The 20,367-nt window shown below is 43.5% G+C and overlaps 1 protein-coding gene across 2 annotated transcripts in view; it reads right to left on the bottom strand.

Moving 5' to 3' along the window:
- The window catches only part of CDC42BPA (CDC42 binding protein kinase alpha), a 3,351,611-nt gene that overhangs the window by 1,201,809 nt on the left and 2,129,435 nt on the right, over positions 1 to 20,367 (bottom strand). For both annotated transcript variants that reach the window (XM_044059574.1, XM_044059584.1), the window contains exon 14: positions 17,061 to 17,171. In XM_044059574.1, the coding sequence (XP_043915509.1) occupies positions 17,061 to 17,171 (111 nt within the window). The remainder of the gene's footprint in view (positions 1 to 17,060; positions 17,172 to 20,367) is intronic.

The raw sequence follows: 20,367 nt of genomic DNA, 5'->3' as shown, positions 1-20,367 counted from the left end.
ATGGAGGACAGTTACCATAAATGTAGATGTTCGAGTGTATTCACTGTTGCAGTCATCACATTTGGGTTATCCCTGCCAGGGTAGCCCTCAGTCGGGCCGAATACCAGAGGCTAAGTATTTCTGCGTCGGTTGTCATTGCTCCAGGACTGACGTCAGGTCATCAGTGATATAAAATAAGGCAGCTGATGCTATTACATCAGTTTTTCTTGCCCTAAGTGTCAGGAGCCCCCAAGAGGGTGCTAGGTTATGGTGGAAGAACACATCCAGTAGAAAGTAAATACCAAAAATTCCTTGTAAGCAGAGAGAGAGAGAGAGACAAGGGGGATGGAGGGAGGGAAACTAGGACTGCAACAGTGAATACATTCGAACATCTACATTTATGGTAAATGTACACAACTGTACTATGTTCTTCGTGTTTCACTGTTGCAGTCATCACATTTGGGTTGATACCCAAAGCTGAAGAAAAGGGTGGAGGCAGTCAAGAAGACTGGGGACTGGCTAGGATGCCCTGCAAGACTGTGGTGGCAAAGCGTGCCCTGGATTTGGAGAAGACAGGCAGGAGACAATGCTTGGTGAAGGTATGAACAGATGTCCATGTTTCAGCCTCCAGGATGTCCCTGGTGGGGACCCCTCTGAGGAAAGCTGCAGAGGTGGAGGTTGCTCTGGTAGAATGTGTCCTGACCCCCTTGGGGGGAGGTTTCATTTACTGCTTGGAGCAGAAATGGATACAGTGTGCTATCCATTTGGAAATGGTTTGTTTGGATATGGCCTTGCCCTCTGCTCCTGCAGCAAAGCTGACTAACAATTGATCAGTCTTTCTAAATGATTTAGTCCTGTCTAGGTAGAATCTGAGCTGTCTGTGCACATCTAGGGAGTGCAGAATCCTTTCCCGCTTGTTTTGTGGGTTAGGGAAGAAGGTGGGCAAATTAATGAATTGGTTGAGAGCCACACTGGACACCACTCTTAGCATGGATGGGTTAGTCCTGAGGGAGACCCTGTCAGCATGGAAAGTGCTTGCATACACTCTTCCAACTGAAGTGATGGCCAGAAGCAAGGCTGTCTTCTAAGTGAGAAACTTTAACTCTGCTGAAGCTGCTGGTTCAGAGGGGGGCAGGGTGAGCTTTTCCAACACAAAGTTTAGGTCCCAAGCTGGGGTAGGTGCTCTTCTGGGTGGCCTCAGGTTGTTAGCCCCTCTTAGGAACTGTTTGATGGGAGGGTGGGAGAAAAGAGGTGACTCTGTGCTGAAATGAGCAGAGATGGCAGAGGCATGAATTTTAATAGAAGAGAAGGATAGACCCATGTGTAGTAGGTCAGCCAGGTAATCCAGGATGAGAGGTAGGGAGGGTTGTGCCATTCCGGCTCCCTTAGTCTGGATCCAGGTGCAAAACCTTTTCCACTTGCCAGCATAAGACTTTCTAGTGCTAGGGCGTCTGGCCTCATGTATAGCATCTAAAACTTGTTTGCTTAGATTGGCAGCTTGTGAAGTGGTCAGGGAATAAGCCAGGCTGCCAGATTGAGGGTCTGCAATTGGGGATGCATGAATTCTCCATTCCTCTGGGTCAGGACTGTTGAGATCTGAGGGAGATGCCATGGTGGCAGGGGTGACGGGCTGCGCAGCAGTGGGTACCAGTGCTGGCGTGGCCAGTCTGAGGCAATCAGGACTGATCTTGGTTTTTCCTTCCTTACTTTGAGCAGTATCCTTGAAATGAGCTGTAGAAGGGGAAATGCATAGACCGAGAGGTTGACCCACTGGAAGGATAGAGCATCCACTTTCCAGGCCTTGCTGTGAGGTTCCGTGGTGCAGAATATGCTGAGCTGATGCTTGGAGTGGGAAGCAAAGAGGTCGACCTTCGGGGTGCTCCATTTCTTTGATCTAGCTGCCACTCGTGTGAGCCCAGAAGATTTCTGCTTAAGCTGTCTGCCAGAGAGTTTAGAGAGCCTGGCAGGAATTGTTCTAACAGGTGTAGTTGCATGGCTGAGGCCACGTGGCAAAGGGTCATGGCGAGCCTGCACAGGGGGTACGAGTGTATCCCCCCCAGCTTGTTGATATACCACATCACAGTGGTGTTGTCTGTTTTGATCAGTAGAGGCCCCGGGGAAAGTAGGGGTCTGAAAGCTGTCAGAGCATGCCGGACAGCTAGCATCTCTTTTTGGTTGATGTGCAGATGTATTTGATTTGGGCTCCAATGGCCCCGAATGCACCTGCCATCCAGGTGTGCACCCCAGGCATAGTCTGTTGCGTCTGTGGTGAGGGTCTGGGTGGCATGGGTTTGTGAGAAGGGATGTCCCTTGTTGTGGTAGCATGCTGCTACCTACCAAAGAAAATCTTTCCTTAAACAAGGTATCATTGGTATAAGAGTTTCCAGGTCTTGGGAGTGCTGATACCAAAGGCATTTTAGGTACCACTGTAGTTTCCTCATATGCAGTCTGTCATAAAGAATGAGTAGAATGCAAGATGCCATGAACCCCAGAGCTTGCAGGACTTTCCTTGCAGATAACTGGGGTCTGGTGGCTAGTTGAGAGAAGTAGGCTGTCAGGTAGGTTTGTTTTTCTGGTGTAAGGAATGCCGTCTGGGAAGCTGTGTCCAGGCTTGCTCCCAGGAATACAATTTTTTGTGTGGGTACTAGTCTGGATTTCTTTTCGTTGACAGTATACCCCACGGAGGTCAGTAGGTCCTTTACAAAGGTCAGGTGCTTTAGCACCTTTTCCCGACTGTCTGCCTGAATCAGGCAGTCATCTAAGTATGGGTAAATTTGAATATTTGTTTGTCTGCAAAAAGCAATGGCAGAAGCCAGACATTTTGTCAAAACTCTGGGAGCAGTGGATAAGTCAAAGGGAACCGCAGACAACTGTAAGTGCAGTGATCCTGCCCTGAAACATAGTTATTTTCTGCATGATTCCCTGGATTGGGATGTGTAGGTAGGCCTCCTTTAGGTCTAGGTTGGCTAACCAAGCATCCTTGGAAAGCATAGGTAGAAGTTGCTGGAGGGTGAGTATTTTGAATTTTGGTATCACCAGAAAGGTGTTTAGAATGGATAGATCGAGGATGGCGTGCCATGTGCCTTCTTTTCTTGGAACCAGGAAGAGTCTGGAGTAGAAACCTTGGCTTATCAGTTCTGCAGGAACATGCTCTATTTCCCTCACAGAGAGCAGGGAAAGGACTTGCTCTTTGGCCTCTGCCCACTGGTTTGGGGGAAGATCTGGGAACCCTTTTGGGGTTGGTAGAGTGTGGAAATAAAATTTGTATCCCTGGGACACTATGCTGAGGACCCAGTGGTCGTTGGTAATGGTGGCCCAGGTGCTTGCGTGGAAGGAGAGTTTTCCTCCTAGGGGCAACAGCAGGTGGGCAGAGGGAGGGGGTGGAAGTGTAAAGTCATTGTGAGTACTTACTATGAGGGGGTGGCTTAGCATTCCCTAGTTTTGAAGAGGAGGAACTCCATTGCTTAGATATCTGCATTCCCTGGGGCTGTTGTCTGGGGGGCCTGCTTCCCCGGGGTCTGGGCTGACCTGACCTGGAGGGGGCAGGAAAGCACCAGTGCTTGTAGGGGCAATGCCTACTGAACCTCGGTGGCTGGACCTGCAAGTCATCTTTAACTGTCTGCATAGATTTAGCTTTTTCTTCCATCTTTTTTAAGACCCCCTCTGCCTTGGTGCCAAAAAAGTTGTCTTTGCGCAAGGGTGCAGTCAATAACTTGAATTTGACATGGTCTGACAAGGGTTGTTCCTTAAGCCAAGCATGCCTTCTAAGGACAGAACCAGTGACTGTTGCCCTGCAAGATGCTTCTAGGGCGTCAAAACCACATTGTAAGGTGTGCTTAGTTACTTGACTTGCAGAATGCATTAACTCTTGTAACTCTTATTTTCTGCACAATCAGGAAAAGAAGATATTTTTGCTTGAGGAGTTCCATGATATGTTGCTGATATTTTAGCATATGGAACTGACAATTTAGAGCTCTAATAGCAAGAGTAGCAGAGGTGTATACTTTTTTACCCCTTCTGTCTAAATGCTTGAGAATCCCTATCTGAGGGGGTGGGATTCTTAGCAGAAGTTGCTTTAATTCCTTTAGGTCCTTGAGAGATAACCTTGGGGTCAGCATTAGGATTTCTGAAAAGAAATTTGTGAGAGTCAGGGACTCTGTAGTACCTGTCAGGTTTTCTGGGAGCAGGAGGGAGGGTGTCAGGAGTCAAACTGGATTCCATAAAATCATCCTCCACAACATCCAGGACAGAAGGAATGGCCAGAGGTCTGTGCTATGGAAGATGTAAGAATTCCCTGAGTCTATTTTTTGACTGAGGGTAGTCCTGACATTCCCACAGGAAATGCTCCCTTAAAATCAAAAAGAGAGCATACTCGACTGGGTACTTGTAAATAGTAACCCCCAACTGTATACTGCTGGTACCCTCCCCAATGACCTAAGTGACCACCTTCTCACTTATATAGTTAAGCAAAAAGTCATTAATTCTCAACAACCTCTACTCAGAAAAGTCAGAAACAAAAAAGACTTTGACCCTGCCAAATTCCAACAGGAACCTAACTCCTTTAATTGCACTATGCTAAAACACCTCCCCTTAGATGAGGCTGTGGCATACTTTAACAACAAATTTTTTGAAATCCTTGAATCTCATGCACCTGCACGTTCAAAGCGAACAAAGGCAAAAACTGCACCATGGCTGTCTATAAAGAATCTAGACTAAAAATTATCAGTAGAAACAAAATATGGGCTCTATGGCACTCCACTAAAGACCCCCATGTTCATGTTAAAAATAGGCAAGCTAGGAATGAAACTAAAAAATCCATTTTACAAGACAAAAAAACAATACTACTGTAATTTACAGACAGCAAACCAGAACTATCCTCAGAAGTTCTAGGCAAGTCTGAATAATTTACTTCATCCTGGAAAAACGTCGACCCCTATCCTCGCTGCTACCATGATAAATCCCTTGAGGATGCTTCACACATTTTTAACCATTTCTTTACAGAGACAATTTAAGCCCTAGCTAGCCAATTACCTCCTAGCTCCACTGGCCCTGAAAACACCACCCCTACAAACCTACTCTCGTTAAGCTTCCAATCAGTGCCCACGTCGCTTATCTGTACCTTGATCAAAAAATTAAAACCCACCACACTCTCTACTGACCAACTCCCTGCAGAGTATCTACAAAAATCAGCTGATGCCATTGCCTATCCAGTATCTATAATAATTAATCGTACCATAGTTGTTGTTGTCTTTCGGCTTTTCCCGGTTAGGGGTCGCCACAGCGGAACTCCGTTCTGCTAATAATTGGCAGTAGATTTTCACGAACGCCAAGGTGCCAGCTCGACATTCAACCTTCAGCGAAGGCACGCCCATTTACGCATGTCTTTCGAATGCCCATCAAACCACGGGGAGGACATGCAGGACTCCACACAGAAGGCACTCCCCGCACTCCAGCCAAGAATCGAACAGGAGAACCTCTTGCTGTGAGGCAACAACACTACCGCTGCACCTAAAATTCCCACCATTTGGAAAACATCCTATGTAATCCCACTACATAAAGGAGGTTCTTCCACTGAATTATCCAACTACAGACCAATAGCTATACTTTCTCCACTAGCTAAGATCATGGAAAAGTGTACACACAAACAACTCATGCACCACCTAATTCAGAATCACCTCATGGCCGATACCCAACACGGCTTCCGTCCACACCACAGCACAACCTATGCACTATTAGCATTTACCAATACCATAAATAATAATCATAACAATAATCCCTTATCCTCAGCCCTCTTCTTGGATCTTTCCAAGGCATTCGACATGGTGGATCACCAACTTTTGATTCACACCCTGAAATCTAAATTCTAATGCCATTCAATGGTTTAAATCCTACCTCAGTGGGAGGCAACAGGCAATGTTCTCTGGCAGAACAAGCTCTCTAACCTATTACCTAATACCCTTGGAGTACCTCAAAGCTCCATATTAGGGCCCCTACTGTTTTCCGTATTTATTAATGAGTACATACAGTCACCCCAAAGGTCAGCTGTATTCAATATGCAGATGACTCCACCCTGATATGCTCAGCCACATCTCCTTCAGACCTGAGGTTTGCCACCCAGTCCACCTTCAATACTATAGAAAACTGGCTCTCAGAACGTTGATTGCTGCTAAATCCTAAAAAGACTCAAATGTTATTCTCACCAAACCAAAGGTCTGTTGCTTTTGCCTTCACCATAAATGCAAAAGATGGCACAATAATTGCCCCCGACCCCTCTACTAAACTATTAGGAGTCCTTATCGACAATAACCTAAAATTTGACCTTCATGTAAACCAAACAATCAAGACCATCAATAAAAAACTTGGGTCACTGTATAGAATAAAAGCCTTCCTAACCCTTCCAGCTAAGATTGCCATAGCTCACTCTCACCTGCTTTCAACACTTCTATATGCTTCCCCCCTTCTCTCTAATCTACACAAGACTGTACTTAATAGAATGTCAACATTTTACAATCACATTGCCAGGTTTGCCACTGGCCTGCCTTTTAGAACACACCACTACATCAACCTTAAACAGATTGGATGGCTAGAACTTCCCAGTCTAATCCAATACAACCTTCTGATTATGGTTAACAAAATCCTCTATAACCCAGACAATACACCAGCTCTTATTAATATTATCACCCCCTACAACAATCCAAGACTGCTTCGATCCTCAAACAGACTTCTAATACAGACAATCAAAATTAATAATGTAGCCAGTGACTCCCTCCTTGCAAACTCTGTAGGCCGAGCCTGGAATCTACTTCTGGCTGATATTACTTTGATCTCCTCCCTATGCCAATTTAAAGCAAAACTTAATCAACATCTAGCACTAAACTGGCTTTGTCACTGCAACAAGCCTGGCTAACTCTCACCATGAATGCAAACAATCTATTAATCAAAATACTGTTTACTTTTTCCCCTGACTGTTACCAGTGGTAACTCAACAGCATGAAATTGTATATTCATATCTGCTTATGTATTCTTTGTAAATAACATATCTGCAATATGCCTTCTTTGTTATTACTGTATCTGTCTACCTTGGAGCTTTTCTCCCCAGGCCTCCACTGAAAATGAACATTAATCCAGTCAGACTATCCCAGTCAACAAATGTAAAATAAATAAAAATAAAATAAATAAATGTAGGGTTTCCCCAAAGGAAAAGCCCTCGGGTGGAGAGGCTGAAGGGATGGATTCCTCTGCATCAGAATCCTAATAAGCAGAGAGGGGTTGCATATCTTCATATTCAGATGGATCAGAGTCATCGGACTCCTGTTCAGGTAAAACTACCGAGGACAAATCTCTTTCTTTTGGAAGGGTTAGACTGGCTTCCCTTGATAAGCATTATAAGGTCTTCCGCCATTTTAAGCATTTGAGACTGAGGCAAGGAAGCAGGTACCTGAGCTTGGGTCATCGTTTTTTTGGGAGTGGTTTGCACCCTGGGCCTTAGAAACCCGGTAGTTTTCAAAAGAACAGTAGATGCGAAAGAAGTCATCGGTCTGTGTCGAGAATCGGTAGTGCAAAGCACTTCCTCGGAAGCTGGTGCCTGCTCAGCATCTCCAGACCTATCCAACGTAGAGACATCCACATGATCCTTAGTGGATGAAGAGTCTCACGGCATACCGGACTCCGAAAGGGTCTTGGTAGCGGCCTGCGAATTCACAGAAGTGGGCAACAGCGGCTGCGAAAGTGCTTCACTGAGGACTGGAGAAGTGACGACTAGCTTAACAGAAGCATCGTCGGCAGTTTTGGACCTGTGCGGTCTGTCGCTGTCTTTATCCTTACGTTTTTCAGAAGATCTGCTGTCGGATGGCTTACCAAAGCCATATCGGAATTCGAGGACTGAGAGCGAAAATATCTAGCCACAATAAGGGCCCAACGATGTACAGTTCTGGCGTTGAACAAAGCACAAAAGCTACAGTGGGGGACATCATGGTCTGGGCCTAAGCAAGTGACACACTAAGAATGAAAGTCTCGGTGTGGTATTTGCTTTCCACAGGCGAGACAATTGTTAACTTTTTCTGATATCGGTTAGAGCAAGAAAAAAGGATCCCCAATGGGGTACTTAGCTTTAGAAGACTTCAACTTCACTTCGGAAATGAAAAACTCCAGTAGTAGCCGACCGGCACTCGTGCGAACTGCTTCTGCTTCAGGCTCCTCGGCAAGAAAGACTGATGTAATGGCGTCAACTGCCTTATTTTATACCACTGATGACCTGAAGTCAGTCTGGAGCGACGGCAACTGATACAGAAATACTAAGCCTCTGGTATTTGAGCCAACTGAGGGCTACCCTGGCAGGGATAACCCAAATGTGATGACTGCAACAGTGAAACACGAAGAACATCAGGTATTGCTTTAGGTTTTCCATCTTTTGGGGTGGAAGGAATGCTCTTATGACATCTGTCCTTATTCTGCACCCCAGAAAAACTTGGTTGGGGTGATTTAGTTTGGACTTAGAGTAACTGATGTTGAGCTCCAGTGCCTGCAGGACTGAGATAACTTTGTGTAGTTGGTGGTGTAGGGATCTGGAACATTCTGCCTGTATCAGGAGGTTATGCAGGTATGGAAAAAGTTGAATCCCTTGGACCCTGCAATAAGCAATCACTGGAGCCAGATACTTGGTGAATACCCTTGGAGGTGTAGAGTGTCCAAAGAGCAAGGCAGAGAATTGAAAATGCGAGGAACCCACAGAAAAATGTAAATATTTCCTGTAGTTGGGCTTACAGGGATGTGTAGGTAGGCATCCTTTATGTTCAAGGTGGCTTGAAATCTCTGAGGCATTATCAAGGGAAAGAGGGTGTGGAGAGTAAGCATATGAAAGTTGGGTACTTGTAAGAAAAGGCTGAGGTGGGAGCGATCCAGAATAGATCTCCATGGTCCATCCTTCCTTGGGACTAGGAAGAGTCTGGAGTAAAAGCCCTTTCCCTTTTCTCCCAGGGGGATGGGATGTATGGTTCCTTGAGAAAGGAGGCTGTCTATGACTGGCTGGAAACGGGGGAGCTTGTTTTTGGGTGGCTGTGGAATGCCTCTTAAAGAGGGAGAGATGATCCAGATCATGAAATAACCCTTTTCAGTAATGGACAAGATCCACCTGTCTGAGGTAATGCTTTGCCAAACCGGAAGACAGTGAGAGAGGCTTAGGGACAGAAGAAATGGAGTCTTGGGGGCTGGACAGCAAAGGTAGGTAGTCACAGGCTACCTGCCCTGTCCTGAAACTGAGGATTCTGGGCAGTAGTCTGAGCAGCCTTGGAAGGGGTCTGCTACTTCTTGGTGCTCTTTCTGCTCCTTGAAAATGGGATCAGAGCAGAGTGTTTTCTAATGAACTGGGTCTTGGTGGGGTAGTTCCTATGAAATCTGGGGATAGGGGAGATGGACAGGTGTTTGAGGTCCTGGAGTTCCTTCCCCTTTGTTGAAGGGTCTTGAATAGCTCAGCCACTTTAGTCCCAAAAATGGAGAGTTATACAGGGGAGCATCCAGGAGTTTGGCCCTAATATCTGTTAAGGGCTGTAGTCTTAACCATGAGTACCTTCTAAGGACTGAGGCAGAGGCTGCAGATCTGGCACAGGCTTCTGCAGCATCATAGCTGCATTTAAATGAATGTCTAGTGACTTGAGAAGACAATGAGATGAGGCTAGATGTTTGAGCCTTGGAGGTGAGTCAGGGAGATCTTCCAAAAGCTTAGTGACCAGAGACAAAAGGGCCAGGGCATACTTAGACATATGCTTTTGGTAATTTACTGCCCCAAAGGCCAAGGTAGCAGAAGTGTAAACTTTTTTGCCAATGTGCTCTATTGTCTTACTGTCCTTGTCTGAGGAAAGGACAGAGGTGGAGGGAAGTAGCCCAGATGGTTTATTTGCAGCAGAAACTGAGACAGTGCCAGGGTCTGCAACAGGGCATTTAATCAGGAATTTTGTCCCTTCAGGGACCTTATAGAACCTGTCAGGCCTTTGAGGGGTAGGTGGTTGGGAATCAAGATTCACAAAGGTTGCATTGAAAGCATCCAAGAAGGCTGGTGAGACTGGAGGAATGGCAGAAGGAGCAGGAGTGTCCATCTTCAAGAGCTCATAGTATCTTTTTTGGACCTCTGACATTTCAGAGGAATCCCACTTAAAATATTTTTTTGAGATGGTCTCATCAAAGATGAAGTCCTCTTCTGGGGAGTCTGTCTCAGGAGGGGATGGCATCTGAGACACATAAGAAAGAGAATCCTCCGAAGAGAAGTCTGAATCCTCAGCTTCGGGTTGAAGAGTGTCCTCGACTTAAAGCCTGGGACTAATAAGTGGGGGCCAGCTGGAGGAGAAGCAGACACAGCAGGCCTTAGGGCCATAAAAGCATTAAAAAGGCTCTGGGAAAATTGGCTTTCTGAGGGGGGGAGACATGTTTAATCTTTTGCTTCTTTTTCAGGGAAGGCCTAGGATAGGGCCTATGGAGGGCCTAGATTCTGTTTTCTCTGAAGCAGTGGAAGAGCCCATCTGGATGGCTGTAACAAGCTGAGGTTCCTCCTCGTTATGGCTGGCTGATGTCTGCAAGACCTCCACGGACATACTTTTCACCCTAAGTTCTGCAACCTCCCGCATGATACCAATTTTACCTATATTGGCAGATTCCAAATATTACTTTAGGCAAACATCGGCCACAGGAAGGACGTCGGATGGAGGAGCTGCAGCAGCAGGTTCAGGCCTGGCATGTCGGCCTTCTTTTTGAGTGGCTTTACAGTCTGACAGGACGGCCCTTCCATCACTAGTACCAGGCATTTAAGATGTTGGTTTTCTAAGTAAATATTAAGGGCGTGCAGACAAATGCTGAGTGTCTTAGGTACGAAGGCCTGACAGATTGCGCAAGTTTGATGGTTGTGTGTAGGCCCTAATCAGAAAAGGCAGAGCTTGTGGACGTCCTTATGGGGGATCTGATATCCGCACCTGCACTTTCCTTTCCTGGATGACATGAACCTAAGCAAGCATGCAGTGACTCAAAAGAATCAGAAAAACTGGCCCCAATAGGGTACTTATCTTTTAAGTTAAAAGGTCTGACAACAGGAAGAGCTGATGTTTGACTGGCAGCAGAGAAGTTCTGAGGAAAGATATGTGCAGATGTCACTTTTATGGCCCATGCTCCCTTGGCCAACGTCAGATGTCCCACATACCTAGCAGTGACTAGAAGCTTTTGTATACTGGCCGGACGCTAAGCTAGCAGAGGATAACCCAAGGGTTTTGAATTCTGCAACATGAGAACAGAAGGACATCACATGAGATCCAACTGAAAAATACACTCTGTGATATGCAGTATGATGGTCTTGACACCATCACTCAACTCTCACTTACAAGGTGGTGATACATTTATGGGGACAAATTAGCAAATGATGGTCAGAGGCTCATATTCCTGATATCTGAGGAAGTAGGAAGGAATCCCCAAAAAAAAAAAAAAAAAAACATGCCCGTCTCCTGAAAGATAATCACTGGTAAGTTCTGCAGTTACCATCAGATGAACGATGCTGTAATAACTTTTTAAGGAACCTACAAAACCCTTGTAAACTTTTCCATGTGGACTAACTGCTTAGTTTTGACCTTTTAACTTGTTCAGTAAACTACCCTCTTAAGTTCATAGGTGTGTACTAGGCTAATGGCCCTGGGGTCTTTACAAGCCTAGCCCATAGAAGTGCCCTGGCATTGTGCCACCCGTCGTTAGTTCCCAGTGCCTCTATCAAGTACAGCCATGGGAGTGATCCCCGGGGTGAACTTTCTATTTCCCATCCACTCATCAAGATTTCACTTGAAGAGTACTAGTGAGGTGCTCTGCTTGACATGTATGAGAAGTCTATTCCAGAGCATGGGTAGTCTTTGGGTTATGAACCTGTCCCCTCAAGCATGTTCTGTTGATTGTGGTAATGAGCTTGAGGTCTCTGGAGCATGTGGTGGGGAGGGATTGGGATTTCTTTAGATGTAGCATTTCTAACAGAGCTGGGTCAGACATGCCTTTGTAAGCCAAACAGAGATTGCTGGAGCTTTTTGAGTCTGTCCCTGTAGGGCATGTGTTTAAGGCCTAGGATCTTCTTCGTGAGGTACTTCTGTGGCCTCTCCAGCTGTTGCAGGTGTCTAGTGAGGTACATGCCAAATGAGGCATTGTACTCTATGATTGGTCTAATGAGGGAAGAGCAGAGAGAAATGATGACCTTTTTCTTCCTGGATGCAAAAACCCTTGGCAATGAGATGTGCCACACAGAAGGACATTCTGACCACAGTGGTAATGTGGTGGTCGAAGGAGAGATTGCTGTCAACCTGTGTCCCCAGATCTCTTATAATGCCTTCAGTGTTCAGTGGGCTCCTATCGATGTGGTGATTAGTGGAAACTGAGTTTTTCCCAAAGGGGACGTCATTGATCTCAGTGAGGCCTTTCTGTAGGATGTCTGCATCACTTGGGGAGATAATAATGGTTCCCAGCTTGCAGTCGTCTGTGAATTTGGTCAGCCAGAGTCCCACCGTGTTGGCCTGGACTTCTGAGAAGTAGATGCCAAACAGGAGAGGATCCAGGACCGATCCCTGTGGGACTCCACTCGTGACTGGTTGGCAGTCTGACTTGGGAGTCTGCTACTTTCACACTGTGGGTTCTATCTGTGAGCCAATTTGCAACCCACCTAACGATACAGGGGTTGATGCCTAGTTTGCTGAGTTTATCAATAATTCCTGAGTGAGGAATGGTATCAAAGGCCTTGGCCAGCTCGAGGTAGGCTGTATGAACTACCTTACCTTCATCCACCACTCTGGTGACTGATTCAAAGTCAATCAGGTTGAGCAGGCATAATCTACCTTTCACAAAATCAAATTGCGTGGTATCTAGAGTTTGGAGATTCCCTATATCTTTGTTAATTAGGTCCATGATGATGCGCTCCATAGCCTTACATATCAAACTTGTCAGGCTAATGGGGCGATAATTTCTAAGGTCTGTAGTCGTTCCTCCTTTATGGAGAGGGATGACCGTCATTCGGTAGGGACAAAGCTTGAGGTGAGGCTGTGAGTGAACAGAGCACACAGATGTGTTGCCAGTTCACTTTGTAACTCATGTAAAACACAGCCAGGGATATTGTTGGGTCTCATGGAAGCTGTATTTTTGGCCTTAGACAATGCAGCTTTAACCTGTGTTGCAGTAATGTTGGGTGCCTGGCATTCTTCCGGTATTGAGATTGGTCCTTTGGGGGGGGGGGGTAAAGCTGGCACTGAATCTGTCGGCCAGTATGTTATCAATATCGGTTGGCTCAGTATAGGAGGTCAAAAAACAAAACACAATCCAAAAAAAACGGCCTCAGTTGCAACGAGATGAAGAAAGATTAAAAATTCCAAATAAGCAACTAAGAAGTGCTTAAAAAGAGAACTTTAATTTAACAAATAAAACTAAAAATAAATCAGATACATCCAGTAAATCAAGCGCTTTCGTCTCCATTTGGAGACTTTATCAAGACAGAGCATGCCCCAGCTGCTAGTAAATTTATAACACAAAGCTAATTACTGAACCAGTCAACATCCAGGGTTCATGAATAATTCATGAGCAATGACTATTCCTACAATTTACATCTAATAATGTCAAATAACCACACATAAAACATTCATCATCCTAAATATTACCCACTATAATACATATATATACATAACTAAAAATACATTATTAAAAAATCTAATAAAAACTCAACATTTCCTATATGTTGTACACCTCAAATAACCCCAATATATTATAGTATAAATACATAATAGATGCAGTATAAAATTCACCAATGTATACATATAAGACATAAAAATAATGCATGTCTTATTTAGATGTTAAACTGACAAAAAATACAGTCTTAAGGAATTTTGAGTCATATAGTTATAGGAAGGAAACGTATTCAAACAGTTTTTTACAGTTTGACAGTAGCCATCCCTTCAAACAAAAAAAGAGCAGTTGTTAAGGGGCAGTTTGTTAAAGCTGCTCGGATGGTGTCTAGTTTCGACTCTTTCTTGGATGAATGTGAACTGCTGAAAGATATGTTTCTTAAAAGAGAATATCCATTGGACTTAATCAACAACTTAATGTTGGAAGTAGTTAATAAGAGAGAGAGAGGGTTTTATCATGCTATACTGAATTCAGAGATGGTGCACTCTGGCAATGAAGGGAACAGGTATATGGTTTTAAATTTGAATGTTGGTTCTGTTAATATGGACAGTAATGTTAATGTGAATGTTATGACACCTGTTGAACAAGTGCAAGCAAACGGAAAGTTTCGTTCAGCTTTTATCACTTCTTATAATCTTGATAGTAAAGAAACTTTTAGGATTTTGGATAAAAATTGGATAATTTTGACCTCAAGTAATGACATTAGACAATGCATAAGTGAGAAGCCTATTGTGGTATATAGAAAGGGACAAACCTTAAAGAACATCTTTGAAATGAGTTACCAGATTCAGAATGGGGGCCATATGAAGAAGTGTGGGGCATGCAATTATTGCCAATATATTAAGGAAGGGTCAAAATTTAACATAAATGGTATAAAGGTCTCTTTACAAAATAAGTGCAGCTGTTACACTGATAAGGTGGTTTATTATACTTTCTGTTCCAAATGTGCTTGTTTTTATATTGGAAAGACAGAAAGAAAACTTAAAAAACATATTTATGAGCATTTGAGGGATATCAGACTGCAAAAAGAAACCAATGCCCTTGCAAAACATTGCATGGAATGGCCCGGGCATGACTTTAAACTCACTGTTATTGAACTAGACCCAAGAGGTGGACCTTGGACTTTATATTTGGAGAGAAGTGAGGCCTTATGGCAGTTGAGAACGAATGCAACTCAATGGTCAGGCTTAAATGAATCTGTTGCAATTACATGCTTTTTAAGATTAAAAGCTTTAGACAGATGATGCTTTTAAAGAAATGTTCTTGTAATTCTTAATAGTTGAAACATATGTATTATTTTTATGTCTTATATGTATACATTGGTGAATTTTATACTGTATCTATTATGTATTTATACATGTATTTATACTATAATATATTGGACTTATTTGAGGTGTACAACATATAGGAAATGTTGAATTTTTATTAGATTTTTTAATAATGTATTTTTTAGTTATGCATTTATATGTATTATAGTGGGTAATATTTAGGATGATGAATGTTTTATGTGTGGTTATTTGACATTATTAGATGTAAATTGTAGGACTAGTCATTGCTCATGAATTATTCATGAACCCTGGATGTTGACTGGTTCAGTAATTAACTTTGTATTATAAATTTACTAGCAGTTGGGGCATGCTCTGTCTTGATAAAATCTCCAAATGGTTGGAGATGAAAGCGCTTGATTTACTGGATGTATCTGATTTATTTTTAGCTTTGTTAAATTAAAGTTCTCTTTTTTTAAGCATTTCTTAGTTGCTTATTTGGAATTTATCTTTCTTCATCTAGTTGCAACCGAGGCCGTTTTTTTTTTTGGATTGTGTTCAGTATAGGAGGTACCGCTATGCAGTAACTCAGATCAAATTTGGTTATTGCCATGGAGATTCTTGATATAACCATAGAAGGCTTTGTGGCTGTTTTTAGTGTCTGCTGCAATTCTGCCTTCATAGCTGGCTTTGGAGGTTTTGATGAGGGATCTCAACTTTTTGTTGAGGCTAATAAGGGAATTTTCCAGTCTTGGGACTTCACCTTTTTCTGCAACATTTTCTTCCTTCTGTTGTAGAGTTTATTAATGGCAGTTGACCACCAGACTGGCTTCCTTTTTTTGGAGGACAGCATCTTGGTTCTGTTGGGTATGGCTAGTTCCATGCATTTATGTACGTTTTCATACAGTGCATTGGTGTATAATTCAGCAGTCATGCATCTATTTTCCATTGGCATGGGTGCCATGAAGTTAGCCACCTCTGTTTTTAGGAGTCCAACGTCAACTTTGGAAAAGTTTTTCATGGTGGATACCTTTGCGGGGGGTATGGGTGAGATGTGGATTTCCATGGTGATTAGTCTGTGGTCAGATCTAACCAGGGAGGAACTGACTATTGGTGTACAGCAATGGCTGCCTAAATTGGTAATAACCAGGTCAACGATGTTGCTTCCTCTAGTGGGAGTTAGAATGAGCTGGGCCAGGGCATTGGAACTAATGAATTCCAGGAAGCGTTGGGCCAGTGCATGAGTAGTTTTCCAAACTGATGGAGGGGTAGCTGAAGTCACCTAGTATAACAGTGTTGGGTTGGATCTTAATAGTTTCCAGGGTGCTTAGGAATGTGGAGTGAGAGTCTTGGGACATGGCTGGGGACCTATAACAGGTTATGAACTGAATTGCCATCTTACCCAATTGTTAGTTGCACCTGGAGTATCTCAGATGCGTTATGCTACTAGTCTGGAGGTGTGCATATCCTTTACGAATATGGAGACACCACTGCCTTTGGAGCTTTGGTCCATGTTCTGGGGCTGAAAGGTGTGGAATGAGTTACAGCCTGGTAGAGCAAGGGTGCTTTCTGCTGCTTTAAACCATGTCTCAGTTACAGCACAAATGTTGATGTTCTCCATTTTGAGGAGTGCTTCGAATGAGAGCATCTTGAGATTTAGACTTCTAGCATTGAGCAGCATGACCCTCAGACTGCATTTATTTATAGCTGTTATAGTGGTAATTTGGTCTTTGGCACACCACCTAAAAAAGGCACTATAGAGGTGGCAAGAGCCTTAGCCAGTACCTGGAAACGTTGTGTTACCACCATGCATTTCACTGCCAGGTCTTGAACCCAGGACCCTGTGCACTACAGTCAGAGCAACATACCACTATGCCAAATAAGCTATTCTTGCTAGGAATACAAATTGAAACACGTCTCTGTCAAGGTACCACTTTGCTTCACCTCTCTGCACCATGTAGTTGTCTGTACTTCCTAAAGAGACATCCTTCATCTGAAATCTTAGTCCATAATGCCAGACTTCAGAATAACTCAGTTGCTGGTAGTCTTAACATCAGGACTCCTATTGAATGAAGAGCAAGAGTGAAAGGGAAAAATACTGATTGCAGTACTAGGAATGAATGTATAAAATCTCACCTTAAGTCCTTCCAACTCATCCTCCAGCTGTTTTGCATACTGTTCATTTCTTTCACGTAACTTTTTTTCTTTGGATGATTCAGCTTTTCCTTCTTCTGCCTGGATTTCTAGCTGGAATAGAAAATGTCAGTCAAGCATTTTTTAATCTCTTTTTTTCCAAATCTACTATGTTATCTAACCTGTCTACCATACTAACCCATTTGATACCCCTTCATCAATCTAATATGTGTGCCAGAGGGGAATATTATCAGTAATCATACCTTAATCCAGGCTGAAGGAGCGAGTGCAGAGAATCAGTGGGCTGGCATCATCAGCAGGCTTGATTTTCTATACAAACCTCCTCCCCATCCACTGGTGGCTGAAGTGTTCCTTCTTACTGAAGCAATAGCCTGTTATATCTTTCCTCCTGTCAAAGTTTACTTCTCCAATTGCACATCGAAGCCTGCCACACAAATGGCTTGGCAGAGCCACGCTTATGTCATCAGTCCTTTTTGTGGTGTACAGGGAGCCCTGACTGTGAACCAGATGATTCAAGCTTGAGCAGTGGCTTAGGTACTGGAAGAGTCTGGCAAGGCAAATGGGAGTGAGTGGCTCACCCATTCTGGGGGAATGGAGAGGTGGCTCCCAGTCTGGCAGTGCTCCAATTCAACTGGAGGCTTCAATGAAAGCTCCTGACCTGGGGATATAGGTTTGGTATCCCAAACTAGCTCTCAGGAGGAGCCACGTGTGGGGAAACATAAACATCAGGGGAAGGGCAATGGATTCCCTGTGATGGTGAGTCACTGTCTATGTCACAACCAGGAAGGTTACAGCAGGGGTACACCACCTTCATAACCCACAACCAAAATGATGTGGAGCACTAACAGGAGGGAGTGTCTCTCAGTCTGGGGCTAAACAGACAAGGATATTTTTGGGTGGCAGTCCAAGGAATACGAGAAGATCACCCAGCTGGCAAGATGGAGAACACATCATCCCAACCACAGTAGATAAATATTACATGCAGACACCAGTCCTGGGGGTAAGCTGGACATATATGGCCAAGACAAGAAGCCCTCACCTTCACAGCATTGTAACAGAATGTGTAAAGGCAGAGGTACAGGTACAAAGCATGCTAATAACTGCCAGGGTAACAGTCACCTTTGAACAGCTCTTGCCCTGTTCCCACACAGAGGAATGAATGGGCATGTCTGACTGGCACAAAGACAAAAAACACAGAAAAAAAGCTCATGCCCCAAGTCATTTTTGTCTGCAAGCTGCATATACCATTCTCCAACAAGTGTTGGTACTGTAGTGGATCAGACTGCCTTCCACCTCAGCCAAGGATTGGTGAACCACCATCAGTTGGTCACTTTCACCCTCTCTCCCTATCCCCTATCCAGCACTACACCTCTCAACTCTCCAGATTTTTGCATCATAAAAGTTACAGCTTCCTGGGAAATCACTGAGACGTGAAGTCATTAAATAATGACAAGTGTGAATTTCACACTTCATTTCCTTCAGAAATGTATGCTAATGCAAAACCTATAACTTAACAACTTTCTAAGTTTGGGCCACTGTCCCCTCTCCAATTACTTTTGGCTTTGTCCTTACTTCTTGCTCTAACAGGTTGAGAAGTATGCCCAGCACTCAGGTGAAAAGCTCATCCTAAATCATATGGGTCACAGTCAGGGCTTTATAATCCTGTCCTTCAGTGCTACAAAGCCAGCTTACATTCAACTAATTGTCAACAAGTTATAACTTATAAACCAACTCTTTGAAGGAAACAGAAACATCATTTAGAAAGAGGTAACAACCCTATATTATGGTAATGGCATTTTGTTTCAAACCAGCTCAGCAGTGCTTTACAACAACACTTGTCTGGAAACAAAAAAGGCATTAAAAGTTATGTCAACAAACAAATGCAGAGATCACCTAGTATGCAAGTCAAGTGAAGAAAATGGCGTCTACAAAATCTAGGTAAACTAATTGTCAAAAAAATATTAAGAAAGTGAACCTGGTTAATTTGGTTATTCTGTCATCAAATATTGAAGCAGTTACAGTTAGCTGCAATAACTCCCTTCCCTACATTTTACAGTTTGAAAGGCACCTTAATTAATTCTGTCCTGTATATCAAATACCCTGGACACCGTCAGAACCTTAACTTTGATTTTTCCACAAAGTTGATTCCATGCTTGAAAAGCAACATCCAAATAACAGTCTTGCACTTACTAAACAGTTTTGCAACTATTCAGCATAAGTGCAGCTCTTCAATTGATGGCTCTTGTTAACAGCTAAATGTCACTGAACCAATGCTCCTGCAAATCTATCATGCAAAATCATCTCCAGTACCTGTGATAATGGAGCTTTCATGATGCTAGGGTATGTCAGACAGTCATATGACACTCACGCTATTTACTCCCCAAAAGAATCTTTCATGAGCTGCCCTATGGCTGAGTTTATTGTTTACACCAATCATCATTCAGCATCTTCTTTTTTTTTTTTTTAGAAGTTCCCTCACTAAAGAAAAAACATGCACATGTGAAGACACATATTGTGCCATCATATTAATTAGATATGCAACAGCATGTGCTGCGCACCCAACAAACTCCTTCCCCACATTCCTGCAAATCAAAAGCCACAATGCAAATGTGGCACCCCCCCCACTAAGTGACATTCTTGTAGACACTTATTACACTTATCTGACTTCCAGAGAACTCACAAGTTAAGGCTGGCTGGAAAGGCTACCCACTGAAAGAATGACAAAAGGATGGTATTCCTGTTCTATCAAGGAAAATTTTCAGTGTTGGATATAACAGATGTATTATTAAGTATCATTTGATTGACACAGGGAACATTCCTTGATGGATCTTATGGTTGAACTGAATTTTAGGAACTAGGCTATTGCAGTAAAAGAAACCAGAGCACTATACTAAACAAGCTAAGAAACCTGTGAAATGGGAATTGTAAGCCAAAAAATGCTTAATTCACACAGTCATAGAACAGTAATGCCTAGGAAGGAAGTACTACAGGTCCAAAGAACTGCAACATCCAAGTCTGCCAAGGTATGTCCAATCCAACTAATACAGACAGCTCCTTTTACAGAGGAGTGACTCTGATCATAGCCGGTGCCAGTGCGCATAACCACGCAAAGGTGCAGAAAACACAACTGCCAACCCCTAAGGAGTTAAACTGGTAACTGTGAGCTCTTACCCAAAGGACAGTGAAAAAAACACCAATATGAGTAATGGTCAATTGCAGCAACCATGATGGAACCACTACTCCAGGGTGTGAAGAGCCGCTATCTCCAGTTTCTACTGGCACAAGGAAA

This window comes from Protopterus annectens, chromosome 1.part2 (genome assembly GCF_019279795.1).
Source record: "Protopterus annectens isolate FY-2018-M chromosome 1.part2, PAN1.0, whole genome shotgun sequence".
NCBI classification, from domain to species: Eukaryota; Metazoa; Chordata; order Ceratodontiformes; family Protopteridae; genus Protopterus; species Protopterus annectens.
This window is presented reverse-complemented; position numbering and strand designations above follow the sequence as displayed.